General features: G+C 37.6%; 2 protein-coding genes across 6 annotated transcripts in view; both read left to right on the top strand.

Annotated features, from left to right (window-relative positions):
• CAB39 (calcium binding protein 39) overlaps positions 1–8,189 on the top strand; it is a 43,285-nt gene extending 35,096 nt beyond the window's left edge. For both annotated transcript variants that reach the window (XM_072866965.1, XM_072866963.1), the window contains 5 exons: positions 2,818–2,986; positions 4,326–4,385; positions 5,031–5,096; positions 5,944–6,087; positions 6,960–8,189. In XM_072866965.1, coding sequence (XP_072723066.1) covers positions 2,818–2,986; positions 4,326–4,385; positions 5,031–5,096; positions 5,944–6,087; positions 6,960–7,148 — 628 coding nt within the window. In that variant the 3' untranslated portion in view covers positions 7,149–8,189. The remainder of the gene's footprint in view (positions 1–2,817; positions 2,987–4,325; positions 4,386–5,030; positions 5,097–5,943; positions 6,088–6,959) is intronic.
• A 1,760-nt stretch (positions 8,190–9,949) lies between these two features.
• The window catches only part of ITM2C (integral membrane protein 2C), a 51,261-nt gene continuing 45,143 nt past the window's right edge, over positions 9,950–16,067 (top strand). Inside the window, exons 1-3 of one of the 4 annotated variants that reach the window (XM_072868391.1) lie at positions 9,950–10,031; positions 10,471–10,573; positions 11,901–12,020. The gene's annotated coding sequence lies outside the window, so the exon portion shown is untranslated. Of the gene's footprint in view, positions 10,032–10,470; positions 10,574–11,523; positions 11,553–11,877; positions 12,021–16,067 lie in introns of those variants that run through there. The other 3 variants (XM_072868393.1, XM_072868395.1, XM_072868394.1) reach the window with 3 other exon arrangements.

Genomic DNA, 16,067 nt, shown 5'->3' with positions numbered 1-16,067 from the left:
CCTGTAATTTCCCTAAGTGAAGGAAAATTTGAGTAATAAACCACCAAAAATATACTTTTGCATGAAATATGACTGAAAATTGACAGCTGTTAGTAAGCGAAAATATTCTTACTGGGGTAGTGCAGACATTTTCCTTTCAGAATACTATTTGATCCTATTTAAACTATTTCCTTGTGAACATACTCCATCGAGAGTTAAAGGCTGGTTTTTTCCTTTAACCACCGTCATTTCCAGTTTTCTGTCCTATCCCCTGGTCTTAGTTTGTTCTTAGAGTTTTTATTCATAGTGATTTATATTCCTGTAGTGACACAAATACACCAACTCAGACTTGACCAAACAAAGAATGATTTGGGGCATACAGTGCATGCCAGATGGCTGTTTCTTCCTCTATTCTTGTATTATCTGGTGTGCTGGATATGGGAGAATCATGCCATACTGAATACGTGGTTGCACATGCAGAGCTGTGGATCTCAGACATGAAAGCGGAAAGGTGTTATTAACATTTTCATGTTAAAATAAGATTTAAAAAATTGAGAACGTGCTCTCTCCATTTAAAAGGAATTGTTCACATTTCTAATAACATTAATTAAGAAAGTTCTGAAAATTGCAATTCCAATGTGTTATTTTAGGATAGAAAAGTTAATCAAATATTAATAAACCATTTTAAAAATGCAGCTATTTCAAGTACTAGTTTTATAATTTGTGTTAAAGCTGCTGGGTAAGCTTACTGCAATTGATGAGTACTTATTCCACCTACTGGGATAGCTAGAGTATGTATGAAAACGCCATGCTTCTCAGTGAGGTACTTGCCTGTGTTATGTTAGTAGCACTGAGATGTGAGGATAATCAAGTATGTTTTTAACATTTAAACAGGAACCTTTATTGTGTTTTTCCTTTTCCCTCCTCCTAGTTCATAGTAGTAGAGATGCTGACTAACCTGCCACATACATGGTATATTAGGCTATTTTATTGTAATGTCTCTGTTTACTTAATCTTGGCCATTTGTGTAAGCCACTGGAAAATGGATCATACAAGAAACTTTCTCTGTGGAGGAAGCAGGAGTTTTAAATCTTTTAGTTTCATGCTGACTCTAAAGGTTTAGCACCAGAAGCAGTATGGAATATTTGCTTCAATTCATATGAATGTAAGATGTACACTCATCTGCCAGAAGTGCTTTGTTGGTGCCCCTCCCCCGCATTACAGGCCTGATTTTGGGGGCAAGCAAGATTTACATGTTAGAGGGACAAAAGGATTATTAATTGTGGCATAACACAACAGAAAATATTGATTCAGTACTTCTTCAAAATAATTTACAAAAGAAGGCAAAGACATTTAAGGTGCAGAGAGATGAAGCTACATTCTCAGCGTGTTGTCGTTGATATGTGACTGAATGAGGGCTGTAATACATTTGTCCTAATTTTTAGTCTGTGTTGTCACTCTTCAGAGAGCATTATTCTGACAGGGATTGTTGAAACACATATTCATAAGTCAGGATGTTTGAAATGGGCATTTAGTTAGCTTTAATGACTTAAATGTTACATCTGGTATCCAACTGAGTCGAATTTATGTAAATTTAAACTATGGGGTGAGTTGCAGAAAGTTCAGTAGATTTCAAATCTCCTTGACAGGTTAAATGGGAAAGTATTGCAGGATTTAACATGAAAATTAATTAATAAGAAAATGTTTTTGTATGGTAATATAGTTAGTGCTTAGTATGCACAATGATACTTTGCTCCTGAATTATTCTGATGAATTTAAATTAGCTTCCAATGGTATAGGATGAAGGATTCTTTAGGTGGGAGGCAGGAAGGTATATAAGAAGCTTTGACTGCTCCAGAACCAGGTAGGAACAACAGACATAACTTTTCTGTAGGCTAGGATAGCTTATATTGCAACATACTGAGATGAGTTCTTGGTTTGAAAAGGCAGTCCCCTCTTCTTCCAGGGTCCTACTATTAGCTTGCTTGGGAAAACAAGGAGCTAGCAGCAAGTACAAAGGTGTATTTCTATCAAATGTGTCTTAAACACACTGTTGTGAGATTTTTGGCAGCTGCTGTTGGCATATGCTAGAATCGGCTGAGAGAACCCTGTAGTATTTGAGCAAGAAAACCTGCCAAGGAAGTTTAGTGACAATTTCTAAATGAAGCCATCAGGGATGGCTTCATCACTTCTATCATATTGGTGGTGGACATGTTCCAGAGGTCTCTTGTAAGAAAGTGCAGATACTTTGCTAGAGGCTATAAAGACTCAGGTGCATAGAAGGTGTTCAGTATTGTCCTTACAATCAGAGGACACTGTTGCCAGCAGTTCAAGCTTGGAGTCCGTGATGTGTTGAGTAACCAGTGATGCTGAAAAATGATTTAATGAAAGAGGAGACATGAATTTATGTCCAGTATTATTAACCCTTCATGCTCATATTACGGATAGTTTTATGTAAATTGCTATCAAGTTTAAACAAACAGCTTTCAAGACAGAAATCACTTACTGCTTTTCCAGATGTCTGCAATCCCACCAATACGAAAAAAGAAAACTGGTTTTGAGTGTGAAGAAAATACTTTTATTTAGTCTTGTTTCTCAGTTTGTGGAAGTCATTTGTATTGGCTATAATTTGGCATTTAACTGGCAATGATTTCAGTAATATTTTGTAGGAGTATTTAAAAGTGGAGTGTAATGCAGAAATAATGACCTCTAATTTTTTGAATTTTTGTTTACTTGATAGCACTGAAAACCGTAATTAGCAGTGTGGTGCTGCAATGCTAACTTGTGAAAGTATTTATAAAGAATCTTTGTTGTGTGTTTTTTTTTTTTTTAAATTAGGTACGAATCTCCAGAAATTGCTCTAAATTGTGGAATAATGCTTAGAGAATGCATCCGGCATGAACCACTTGCTAAAATAATCTTGTGGTCAGAACAATTCTATGATTTCTTCAGATACGTGGAAATGTCAACATTTGACATCGCTTCGGATGCATTTGCCACATTCAAGGTAATTTACGTACAACATGTGAATTATTATTTCTGTAGTTCTCTGCTATGTGAACCCAGATGTTGTGTGTTACATTCTTGAGCAAAACAAGCCTAGGGAGAAGGAAAAAAAAATAGGTGTGATGCAAATGGGTAAGCTGGATGCTGTTCTTCCTTATTTCTCAGAATGCAAGACACTCCTTTAAATATATAGACTATGTTCCCGATAACTTTTATTCCAGATTTAAACTATCATGCGTTAGCTGAATATATGTGCACTTCCATGCCAGGGGCTTTTAAATCTGTATGTCTGTTGTGGTTTAACCCCAGCCGGCAACTAAGCACCACACAGCTGCTTGCTCACTCCCCCTCCGTGGTGGGATGGGGGAGAGAATTAGAAGAGTAAAAGTGAGAAAACTCGTGGGTTGAGATAAAGACAGTTTAATAAGTAAAGCAAAAGCTGCGCACGCAAGCAAAGCAAAACAAGGAATTCATTCACTCCTTCCCATCAGCAGGCAGGTCTTCAGCCATCTCCAGGAAAGCAGGACTCCATCACGTGTAATGGTTACTTGGGAAGACAAATGCCAAATGTGTCACTCCGAATGTGTCCTCCCCCTCCTTCTTCTTCCCCCAGCTTTATATGCTGAGCATGATGTCATATGGTATGGAATATCCCTTTGGTCAGTTGGGGTCAGCTGTCCCAGCTGTGTCCCCTCCCAGCTTCTTCTGCACCTGGCAGAGCATGGGAAGCTGAAAAGTCCTTGATTTAGTATGAGCACTACTTAGCAACAACTACAACATCCCTGTGTTATCAACACTGTTTTCAGCACAAATCCAAAACATAGCCCCATACTAGCTACTATAAAGAAAATTAACTCTACCCCAGCCAAAACCAGCGCAGTGTCCAACTCCTCAAGTGAGCAAACTCCTTTTCATTCCGTTACAAACCTGAGTATATTTGATGCTGATGCTTTGTCTGGGAAAGTTTTTGTTTTGTCCTAAGACAACTAGTTATGGGACTATAAGCATAATATTGATCAGTATTAAACAGTGAGTCTTAACCTTGGTTGTGTATAGTTCAGTGCAGAGCATAACCTTGATCCGTAAATGGCATTCTTCACTGGCAATTCCACAGGCTATTTACCTGTGTGAATTAACATAACACATAGCAGACCTTTCCTAAGTGATGCCAAGATCCTTAGCAATGTCCAGCTAACTGCATTCATGTCCTAAATTTCTTTTGTTTAATGAAATAGCAAAATTTTCTATTGTATATCTTATGTGTACTCACTGTTTAATGAGAATGTATATGTACTGTTTAAATATTTTAGTGAAGATACTGGTTTTGTGCTCTTTTACAGGATTTGCTTACAAGACACAAGTTGCTAAGTGCAGAATTTTTGGAACAACATTATGATAGGGTGAGCAGTTACATTTTAATATTCAGAATTTTCTAGTGCTATGTATCTTATTTGAAGAAATCAGTATTTTCATTCCTTGTTTAGCTTCGTTTTTGGAAATTTACATACGATACATACCAATTGAACATACAGTAATTTCTGCCAAGCAGTAAAATGAAGATCAAGACCTTATTGTTGAATGTAGAAAGGTGTAAAAACAAGACAAGGCAGCAGAAATCTAGTTCTGTGAAAACTAGATCAGATTTGTCCGCTAGAGGGAACCCTTTCCTTGTCTTTTTCTTTTGTCTGTATTAACCCATAACAACCAAAGAACACAAGATAGCCCTCCTCCACCTGCTGGGGATGCCTGAAATTAATGAACAGTGTTCAGTACCAGGAACTATTATAGTTTAAGAAATAATGAGGTAACTACTTCCACCACATTGCAATCTAAACATTAAAGGCTCCTAAAGGAGTAAATAAATTTTTTTTAAAGCATATACAACGTTTAAACAGTAATAACTTACAGGAACCTGCTGAGATCTCAGATTTTGTTTACATTTTTGTTAAGGATTTGCATCTCCTCCAGTTTGTTATAATCATTTGGAAGAGGAGTGCATATGACACTTGGAAAGGTCCTAACCCTTCTCTTTATTCTGTGTTTAGTTCTTCAGTGAATATGAGAAGTTACTTCATTCGGAAAATTATGTGACAAAGAGACAGTCACTTAAGGTAAGGCAATTCTATTTTCTTCTTAAATGCAAAGTTAGAGAATTCCTTTAATTTTGATGTGGGTTGACTTTAATTGAAATGGCTTCAGTAACTCCCTTGGATAGTGTTTATTTTAATTTTTCATATGTGTTAGTTCTTGGGATCAGCTAGTTTTCTTTAGTCCAGTCCTTCCATTATTTAGTGTCCAGCACACACCAAGCCATTTCTCTCCCTGTGCAGAAATGGCTATATGCAAGTATGTTTATTTTTGTTGGCTTTTTTCCTTCAACAAATCTGGACACATTTAAATAATTTAATAAAGATTCAGATGGTGTGACTAGAGCAATACTAATCTTACATTCAAGTAGGTCAGAAATAGTGAACGTAAATATAATACATAACTTGTAGCAAAGGTGGTACTAGTGGGGAATATCCTTCTACTCCCTTCTGGACAAAGAGGGTAGCAAAAGAAGTGTAAATATTTATTATTTGAAGTGCTAACTCGTTTGTTTGTTTTGTTTTTTAAAACCACATTCTTATTGGTGATGTATAGCTTCTGTATAAATGAAAAAAAAAAAAAGAAATCATGGGGAAAAAAAATGAAAGACTTTTCTTTCAATTCCAGTTCATAACAAAGGGGGAACAAAAGGCTATTTTTTTCACGTGTTCAGAAGAAAGAGAAACTGCATCATTGAAATAAGAGGAAAATGCACCCTACACTTAGAAATTGAGGACATTTGAGTTCTGTTGTTCCTGTATTTACAGACTGGTGTCAACTACTCAGTGTGTTTGAAAGCACTTATGAAGAAGTTGTTTCTTATGTCCAATGTCAGTCATTTTTTCATTCAGGCTTGTTTTCCACTTTTAGCTTCTTGGTGAATTGTTATTGGACAGACACAACTTCACAATTATGACAAAGTACATCAGTAAACCTGAAAATCTCAAACTAATGATGAACCTTCTACGAGACAAGAGTCGTAACATTCAGTTTGAGGCCTTTCATGTGTTTAAGGTATGTTTAAAAAAATCCCACAATAAAACAAACAACAAAAGAACCCCACCAGAAGTTGTTTAGTTGAGTAAACTACTTTTAGCTGAGCCTAAATGAAGCTTATCTTAATGTCTGCTAAGTGGTTAAATAAAGAGAGAGCTAATGTTTATCTTTATTATGATCCATTTTTACAAATAGCTATTTTTGTATCTTTTGAAAATTGTTTAGAAACCACTTAGGGACTTTCATATGATTGTCAGTGTAATCTCTCTTAGAAAATTTTGGAATTAAGAAAGATGAAGTGCAGTAAGATAAGGAGGAATGCATGATTTCATGTGAAATCATGAAGCATCTTGGAGTTCAAAAGTGTTTTCATCATGCTGCATGATCTATGAAGGATAGCAGTATTTTAGTCGTCACCTAAATTTCAAAGCCTAAATTGTAGTTTGCACATTAAAACAGATACCTTCCAACTTTGTACTAGACAAGTAAATAGCTAAGAGCTTGGAGATACAATTTGAGGTATAAAAGTTTTCAGTGAACTTTAAGATACCCATCTGATGCTGTATATAATATGAAGCCATGCATTTGCTACAGAATTTAACTGTGAGGTGTCTTCAGTGGTTTCTGCAGAGGGTATTGTGGCTGATCACCTGCCACAAATTGAATCTAATTTGGTACTGGTGTTCAGCTTCTATACTAATAAAAAAATAGAGTAATTTGATTTTAATATTTGCATTTACTCCATTATTTTTTCTGTAGAGATACTGGAATACGGAATAATTAAAACATCATTTAAGTTATTGTCATCACTCTTTTGTTGGCTAGGTTTGTTTTTTAACTTAGCCTTCTGTTTCTTACTATTATGCTAAATGCCTTTTATTTTCTTGTAGGTGTTTGTAGCCAATCCTAACAAGACACAGCCTATATTAGACATCCTTCTAAAGAACCAGACCAAACTTATTGAGTTCCTCAGCAAGTTTCAGAATGACAGGACCGAGGATGAACAATTTAATGATGAGAAGACCTATTTAGTTAAACAGATCAGGGATTTGAAGAGACCAGCACAGCAAGAAGCTTAATCTCCAATAAACCCTTAAAATATTAAACCCAAATTCAGCATTTGCTGTTAGATATTCAGCATCAGGCACTCTTATCGATTCATGAGGAACATTACTGCTAATCTGCTGTTCAGTGAACGGTTTTTGTTTTTCTCTTTTCTTTTTTAGTCCAAGTTGAAAAACATAGCTGCTGCTTTCTTGCACAATGTGGACTTTCTTGATATTTGTGTCATTTCAGAATTCAAAGACACTGCTTGTTTTAGGAGTCCTGAAAAGAAAGATTCTAGGTTCGTGAAAGCAAACATATAGATACTAGTTTGGTTTAGGAGAGAAGGTATTAATGTAGTTAAGTAACAGGTTGCATGCTGCAAATCTGAATAAATCTGTATGTTTGCACTTACCTTGTTTGAGATATGAGCACAATGTGACCTGTGCATACCTGGCACCATAGTATAAGATTATATGCCTTGATTAAAAAAAAAATGTGCAGTGCTTTATTTGTAATCAAAGGGGAAATGTATCTAAGATGTGAGCTTATTGGGATAAACAGTTGTCTTGCAAATAAACTGATATTGAAACTTAGCAACTTTTAAAAGAGTGAAATCTCAAGATTCATAAGGAAAATGTATATATGCCTTTCACTGCTTTATAGAATTTTTTTGACATGATTTGATTTTTCTGAGAATTGACTTGTAAACTTGGAAATATGTTCTAAGGGTTTTTGTTTTACTTTAAAGGTATTTCAGACAGTAGACCTAGCAGTGACATTTTGCATTTCATTTCAACAATGCTTGCTGGTTTCTTTTGTATATAACTCCTAGGCTGCTCATTTCTTTAAAATATGATTTAATTTGTACAGCAGAGGAATGTTATTGTATTAGTCTGTAACTATTACCTAATATTGAGTTTTGCAAAATGAATGCTCATATGTAATTGAATACTTCCGATCACATGGAAATGCTGATTTAACAATCTTAAGTACTGCAGCATTAAAAGGAAAAAGAACCCGAACAAATTCTTTGTATTTACTTATCTAATGGGGTGCCATCAATTGGGGTAGGCTGAAATAGAGAACTGGAACCCTTTGTACTACATTCTTACTGGGTAATATTGGCCTTACTCAATTAAGGTAGCATTGTGCTCACCAGCTCTGCAAATGGCAGAGATTATGCTAAATTAATACTGATTCCTCTTACTTCTGGGGACCCTGTAGTGCATCATTTCTTTCTTACAGTAAATAACTCAGCACAGTAGTTGTGAAAGTGAATTATTTAATTCCCTCCAATTTCAAGAAACAATTTCATAGATGTTCTAGGGTAACAAAATGATTTGATTTTGTTGACTTTGTTCTTTAATGCTGCAAACTATCAGTATTTATAAAAACAAAAAACCCGACTGATTTTGCACCATGTTTTTGTTACTGTGACCATACAAAAGGAATCTACTAAGTATAGCTAAATGATGTTATTAAAATTGTATCTATCTATCCTATAGTAATGCTAAGATCACAACCAAGCAAATTTATGGATTGGAGTCTGAAAGTTCAAATTCTGCATGGCTGAATCTGAGTGAGAATACTATAGAAAATGTTTGTTGCTTCCTGTCCTCTTCCTAATTGAAATACTGCGCAATCAGCAAGATGAAACTCCTAAGTGACGTTTAAGCTGATTTTGAAAGCCTTCACAAGGGAAGTCAGATAGCTCCAGAAAATTGAGTGTTTTCACTCAGTTGTTTAAAATTGCTCTTAACATTACAATTGGTCTTTTAAAGGTTCCTAGTGTGTCCTTTGCAAACCGATTCATTTTGCCTACAGGAAAGAAAATAGCTTACTCTTACTGAAGATCACTTATACAGGCAGGCAGAATTGGCCGTGAGGTGGTATTATAGTTCAGTACTAACAGTCTATTATATTTTGGTTTATCATAGCTGAGTGGAGGAAAACATTATTTGCCAAGTTACTCACCATAACATATAAGGCCTCCTCTTTAGAAAAACGTAGACGTGCTAAAGTTTTTTATATGTAAAGAAGTGAAAACATTTGGACTGGGATAGAGGTTACTCTATATTAGGCCTTGGAAACAATGGCTATGGTGACTTTTTTAATATGTGGAAACATTTGAATGTTGGCTTTTGAAAAGAAGTTGTATTTAAATTAAAGCTAATTTGACGTGCTCTTCGTATTAAAAAACTGTTGTTCTGGAAGTGGTTTCTTATCTGCTTGACAGCTTAAGAGTATTACTAAAAGTTATTTAAATGTGAGTGGTTTTTGGTTTTGCGCCCTTTTTTTTTTTTTTTTTTAAATAAGAGATGTATACAATTGTAATTCTACTTCCATGGTAGCATTTCATTTCTCCTGAGGAAAATGCGTTTCTTATCCAAAAGATCTGGCTGGCCCCATAATTTAAATGAAAATAAAATTTTGAAGAAAAATGTGTGTTCTTTACTGTGTTACTGAAGAGGATGAGTTTCTTGTGGTGGGTGTGTATCTGTTCTCCTTTATTGCCTTAGAGGGGTTCAGCTTTCTCCCTTTTAAATGTGAAGTAATTTTAAATCATGAAAAACTCTGGCTTGCAAAAACATTTTTAAGGAATTAAGACAAAGTGCTGTATTAGAGATGTAGTCAATTTTAATTAATTGTTGGTAGCCTCTCTTGCTTACTAGTAGCATTATTTGCTGTTTCTATTCCTTTTTTGCATGACCAAAGGGAGGTGATGCTATTTCCTGTGTCATGTCTAGAGACAGGACCTGATAGGATTAGTAGAAGTGAATCCTCAATAATTTTCAGCCCTTCCTTTCTTGCTAAATTTCAGGAGCTGAAAGTGTGTGCAATTGGTAACTCTTTCCTTAGGAAATCCTGTGGTCTCTTTGCCCTTGAAACTGTCTGCCTCTGTCCATTTTTCACAGGTAACACCCCAAGTTATGCAGAGTGGCAAACATCAAGAGAGTGTGTGACATTAAAAAAAAAAAAAAGGGCAAAACATTCAGGAATTTTTGATGCAGATTCTTCAGATGGTTTTGTTTAGCAAAATTACTGAAAAATCTGGTTTCCTGCCAGGAGCATACTTACCTTGCAGACAAAAATATTTGGTCTTTTATAGCCCCCACTAGAGGCTACACCTGTTTGAGCCTTTGTATAAAATGCTAGTATTTTTCTCCCTCACTGACAGTAAGATCACAGGTTACAAGGGGAAGAAGTAATTTATACTTCTAGTCAAACAAATTGCAAATTTTAATGAAGTTGGGTACTTGACCAGGTGTTTGGATGAAATGGCCCCGGTGGGAGGAGGCATGGGAAATGCAAGGAGATGTTGCACTGACTTCTTAAAATTTGTTTTCCCCACAGAGCTGATCAGCAGGACCTGCCTTATGAGCTGCCATCTCTAGGAACCAGAGTAAAAGTTGCCCTCAGAGCCCATGGGAGCAGGTCATGGACAAAGCTGCTTTCAGTAAGTTTACTTCTGTTTGTGGCCTGCCAAGTCATTCCTAGCAGGCAACTTCCTCAGTTTTCCTTTTGCTGCTACCCTCCCCCCCCGCCCCCCCCTTTATTCTAGACCTTTGCTGGCTGCTTTGTTGAATAATTTTCCTGTCTGTATTGCTTTCCCTCACATGGCTGTTCACTTGAGGTGGTGCCATCTGTTTGGTGTAGTACCTTTATTTTCTGTCAGAATTTTGGTTATTTCTTATGATATATCTGTACTCCTTTCTGCAAAGGTTTTGGCCTTTGTAAGGCTGTTTTAAGTGCTGTTTCTCTTAGCTTTTCAACATATTGTAATTCAAGTTGATGGTTAGTATCATAATAAGGAAAAAAATAACCCTGTTCTTTTGCATGTTAGCTCTTTAAATCAGTGTTCAACTTAATCTGAGCATATTGAACTTCTGAAGAGTTGTTTCCAGTGTATGTAATCTCTATTTACAAGTGTACCTGGGTAGATCCAGTTTAAATCCTATGTGACTGGTGGCAGATCAAAATATATAAAAAAATCAAAATATGGAAAGAAGTTCAAAGGAGAGAGGAGAGGGACACTTCAATTGCATTCTTGGAAGGAAATTGGCTATTTCATGAGAGAAAAGACCTGTTCTGCTTCCTATTTAAAGATATCTGTTGACTCACCCCTATTTAAAAAAACACCACCACAAAACCCTGAGTTATACATATAATTAGATTTTTGTTAAGCATGCTGTATTCACAACAAAATATAAAGGCAAGCTTTTTTAATTTTAGAGGGTTCATACTGGAGATTCTGGTTTACACAACAAAAGTAAGAATATTTTGTTTTCTTGCTCAGAAATGCCCTGGCCGGCACTGGTTTTCTGTCACTTTTCATAAATGGACCCTTGATGCTACAGGTTTCCTCACCATCTATTGCAGGAGAGTTTTCCAGCTGTGTTGTGGTGGAGCTGAGTGTGGGGCTGAGCGTAACTCCGGTACGCAGGGTTACATCCAGCAAGGGGGTGTCACACGTCTGGAGGTGACACTAGCTGAATTGCCCTATGTGTTCTTAATAATGGTAACACTAAAGGGTTGATCAAGAGGGCATGTTTGGAGTGAAGGAAGATAAACAATGTGCTATAATATAAAGATATAGTTTAGATATGGTTTTTTGGGGGGTGGATCTGTTTGGAAAAAACTAGTGATAAATATATATGCTGCTTTTAATATCTATTAGAACAGCTATGTATGTACTATTTAAGATAAATGATTATAACTGGAGTTGTCTGCTCTCCTTGCCTAAAATTAAATCAACGGTAGGTGTTTTTCCATTTCTTCCCCAGCAAATTCCATGTACTGAGCTGTCAAGGAGGATCCCGTTACAGTTCTTGTTTCTTCCTCTTGTGGCAGCCCTTGGGAATGCCTCACATCCCACCATGAAGAAGCTCAGGGTGATTAAAAATGTGAGTGTTGCTTAACAAGGTTCTACTATTAAAACAGATGTTGAACTGAATTTAGTATTGCTTAGTGTTACTTAGAGACTTGCAGGAGAGGATTAGGTTTGCATTTGATTTGAGCAAAAAACAAGAATAGAAGCTGTATAGATTTTTAGGGGTGTTTTGGCAAGCTTAAGAATGTTGTGTATTCTAATAAATAAGCCTTCGTAACTATAATTTGAGGCATCTAAATAAGGCATGCAGTATGTGTAGTTCAGTGTTTAAACAACTGAGGTGTGAGCAAGCCAAGTTTTTGGCCTTGGCTGTTTAACAGCCTCACAGATTGTACGGAATTAAAAGAGAATGTGTCACTAAGAGAAATCAGACTGTATTGCAGGCTTCTAGGCATCTAGACAGGTTGAGAAATACAGTCTGGAAAGACTAAAAGGTGCTAAGGTTCACCTGGCTGTAAAACTTGGCTTGCAGCAGCTGAATTTCCTCATCTTTTTCCATCTCTGCAATTACAGAGTGCTGGGTCATGCCAGCTAATATCCAATTACTTGAAAACAGCATTTAAGGATTTACAGTAATATTACATTTTTACATAAAACATTTTTGCCCTAGAAATTATTTCTTAAAGAAATAGGAGAACAATCTCGCACACAAAACCAGTGTATTGGCAGAGCTATTTTTTTCTAATGTTTCTTCAGGCTATTAGAACAGTAGGGAAATCCTTTAGGCTTAACTTTGTGATGGTGCACATGCTTCATGTTTGAGGAGCCCTTACGAAACACAGACATGCAGATTAGGGTTGAATCTTAGTTCTAAGTCGTATCAGAACAATGTTCTAGAAAGGAAAAAAAGCACAGATAAAGCTAACATAGCAGGAACAGTTACAAACCTACAGAGAAGCATAAGATGAGTTAATTGGAGGTTGTGAATAGCTTGTAAATATCTGTTATTTAATTTAAAAGGTTAAATGGTTTGCCATACTAGGTTGTAGGCCGAGTGCAATATATGTAATATGGTATACACTATACAGTCAGGATTGGAATGTTGGCTTCAGTTTATCTAATGTAAGAAACAGATATTTTACAAAGAACAAAGAGTGAAAGAGCTATGATGGGCAGTGGCTGAAAGTATTCTTGCTTCTTGGTGTTTGGGAAGCTGGAGCCCAGCTCTCCAATTTCTAATGCCAGTCTTCCCTTCTCTTGGCTATTCACCCACTTCGGGTGAAACCTGCTGGTGGAAGGGGAGAGGCATGGTGACAAAAATGAAATTATTAAAGTATTAGGGAAAAGCATGTCTCATTCCTTACTGCTACTTTACAGTTTTAAAATGTTTCCCCTTTGTATCTTTGATATGAGAATAAACTGAAAGCTAGCATGGGGTAATTTAAACTTTTGTACAGAAACTTTTAAAAGAGCATTAAGTTGTGAGTTCATTTCTTTTAGCTGAATGTTTCTTCTGAGCTGTGTTTTTTTTTAGCCTTGACTGTGTAAATTAAATTTCCCTTGACTACACGTTACACTTCTGGTAATTAGTAACACATGACAGCTGTGCACAGGTGGTGTTGTAGTTTGTAGTGGGCTCTGGTATAAGGTTCATATGGGAAAAAGCAAGTAGGCTGAATTCGTGAGTACAGTGAGTTATTGATAGTTTTAGACATCCCAGTTCCAAAAAGAAAGTCCTTCTTATTTTACTAATAAAGATGCGCAAAACCTAGGAATTGCTAATAACTGTATTGATATTTATGTTGTCTGATGTCTCTTCAGAATGAGCAGTAAACCGCAATCTAGTTTTGAAAAACATCTGCTAGGCAGGTAACACCCAAGGTGAAATATCATTGTGTGGCTTGTGGTTTCAGCTCGTTTCCACCAGCTGTATAGGCTGTGCTGCCAACTCCTGGGGAGGAGAGAGTTGGCACTGCTGCTGGTACAGCTGCCCCTTGCTGTGGAGTCAGCTTTCTGCAGTCTCCTGGCTGACCTGGCTGTGCCTCATCCCACAGATTTCTTCCACATTAGATAAAAACCTCCAGGAAAAAGAACGTGGAGCAAGATAAGGCAGTGAAGCAAAGGGTCAGAAAGGACCCAGTTTTGCAGCCGAGCTGTCAGCATTCTTGTAACACAGCACTGCAGTGTGAACAGCAGTTTTGTGTTATCTGTCTTTGACTCAGATAACTCTGTTTAGTCAGCCACATGAGCTGAACTGGTTCTGGTCTGGGGATATGGTGGTTTGTAAATCTTCTTTATCTCTTCTGGTGCTCCCACTCCTTGCTTCTGAACTTCCAAGTCCATAAAGGACATTTTATGCAGGTCTGTTTTCTGTTAGTTAGTCCCTCTCTTACCAAGTCTGATTCTTCACTTACAAAATCCCAATCCTCTTGGCAAATCACTTCTTTCCACTCTTGCCCTTCCCTTCCAATTTTTGTTGTTTGTCCTTTCTGTCCTTTTTCCAAGGGGCTCTTTTGGATATTTTGGGAAATGTTCCGTAATTGCTGAATCTCATGTAAGAAGTGCAGTTATTTATGTCTAATCATTTTTTCTCCAGTTATAAAGAGTTTATTATCCAGTATCATTGCTGCAGGCAACATGTGGTTTCCTATAGGCCACTATTTGGATATCATTAGAAAATAGCAAATAGGCAAAGCGAGAGTAGATTATGAGTACGGCACATATGGGGCTCACAGCACTGTGTCAGGCACACGACAATGTTGATGATGTGGAGAGGGATGGGAGCAGCACTAGCATAGTTTGACCAGGGTGAACCTTACTAATGGACGAGGTGCCACAGGTTTGGTATGGGGGTTGGTTGACCAGATAATGTTAGGAAGCCAGGTGCTATCAGCACCCACACACAGCTGTGTGCGGCACTAAATACCAGGAGTTGATAACAGATTTATAAAGCAGACAGTGTTTTACCTCTGCTTTCAAAATGCTGCCCTGTTTGTATAAACCCTTATATTTGTGTTTCTGGTGTCAGTGATGGGCTCTGTCAGTGAGTGAGCTTTTGCAGTCTTTCCTGTCACTTCTGTAGGCAGGTGGCTGGGACAGTCTCCTTCTGATCTCAAGCTAGCTGGCAGGGTGTTATTACAGGTGAACCTTGCTCTCCAGACAGTCGTGGTATCAGTATCATCCTGTGACCAGACAGCAGTCTGCACTGAATCTTCTGAACTCAGCAGAGGGGATCAGATCTTTGATTTCCTATTTTCTTGGGCCATTAGTCCTAAAAAGACTGTTTCTGCTGCAGCAGTTTTCTGGTAGCAGCACGGCAAATCAGTGACAGGTTTAAGGACTAATCTATGCCCCTAGTACCCAGGTTCAGACTGACCCTTGTAATTTGCATGCAGTGTCAATATCTCAACCAGACCCTCTTTCCCTTCACTACTGTCCATCTTACTCATTAGCACTTTCAGGATAAGAAAAGGCAATTGCAAATCAAACAGCATTTAAATTGGTACACTGAGGGGACAAATGAGCTCGAAACGTTGCCCAGACAATGGCTTCATGGCCTGACATGAAGGCTGTTCTCAGGACTGGTGTGCAGCCTCTCCTGGAGCACGCTGGGTGATGATACCCATGTGTTGTGGTTTAGCCCCAGCTGGCAACTAAGCACCACGCAGCCGCTCACTCGCTCCCCCCCAGTGGGATGAGGGAGAGAATCGGAAGAGCAAAAGTAAGAAAACTCGAGGGTTGAGATAAAAACAGTTTAATAGGTAAAGCAAAAGCCACGCACGCAAGCGAAGCAAAGCAAGGAATTCATTCACTACTTCCCATGGGCAGTCAGGTGTTCAGCCATCTCCAGGAAAGCAGGGCTCCATCACGCGTAATGGTTACTTGGGAAGACAAACGGCATCACTCCAAATGTCCCCCCTTCCTTCTTCTTCCCCAGCTTTATATGCTGAGCATGATGTCATATGGTATGGAATAGCCCTTTGGCCAGTTTGGATCAACTATCCTGGCTGTATCCCCTCCCAGCTTCTTCTGCACCTGACAGAGCGTGGGAAGCTGAAAAGTCCTTGCCCAGTGCAGCAACAAGTAAAACATCTCTGTATTATCAACACTGTTTTCAGCA

The sequence above is a fragment of the Ciconia boyciana genome, chromosome 7, assembly GCF_034638445.1.
Source record: "Ciconia boyciana chromosome 7, ASM3463844v1, whole genome shotgun sequence".
NCBI lineage: Eukaryota > Metazoa > Chordata > Aves > Ciconiiformes > Ciconiidae > Ciconia > Ciconia boyciana.
Note: the sequence above shows the minus strand (reverse complement) of the source record. Positions and strands in the feature narration are given on the sequence as shown.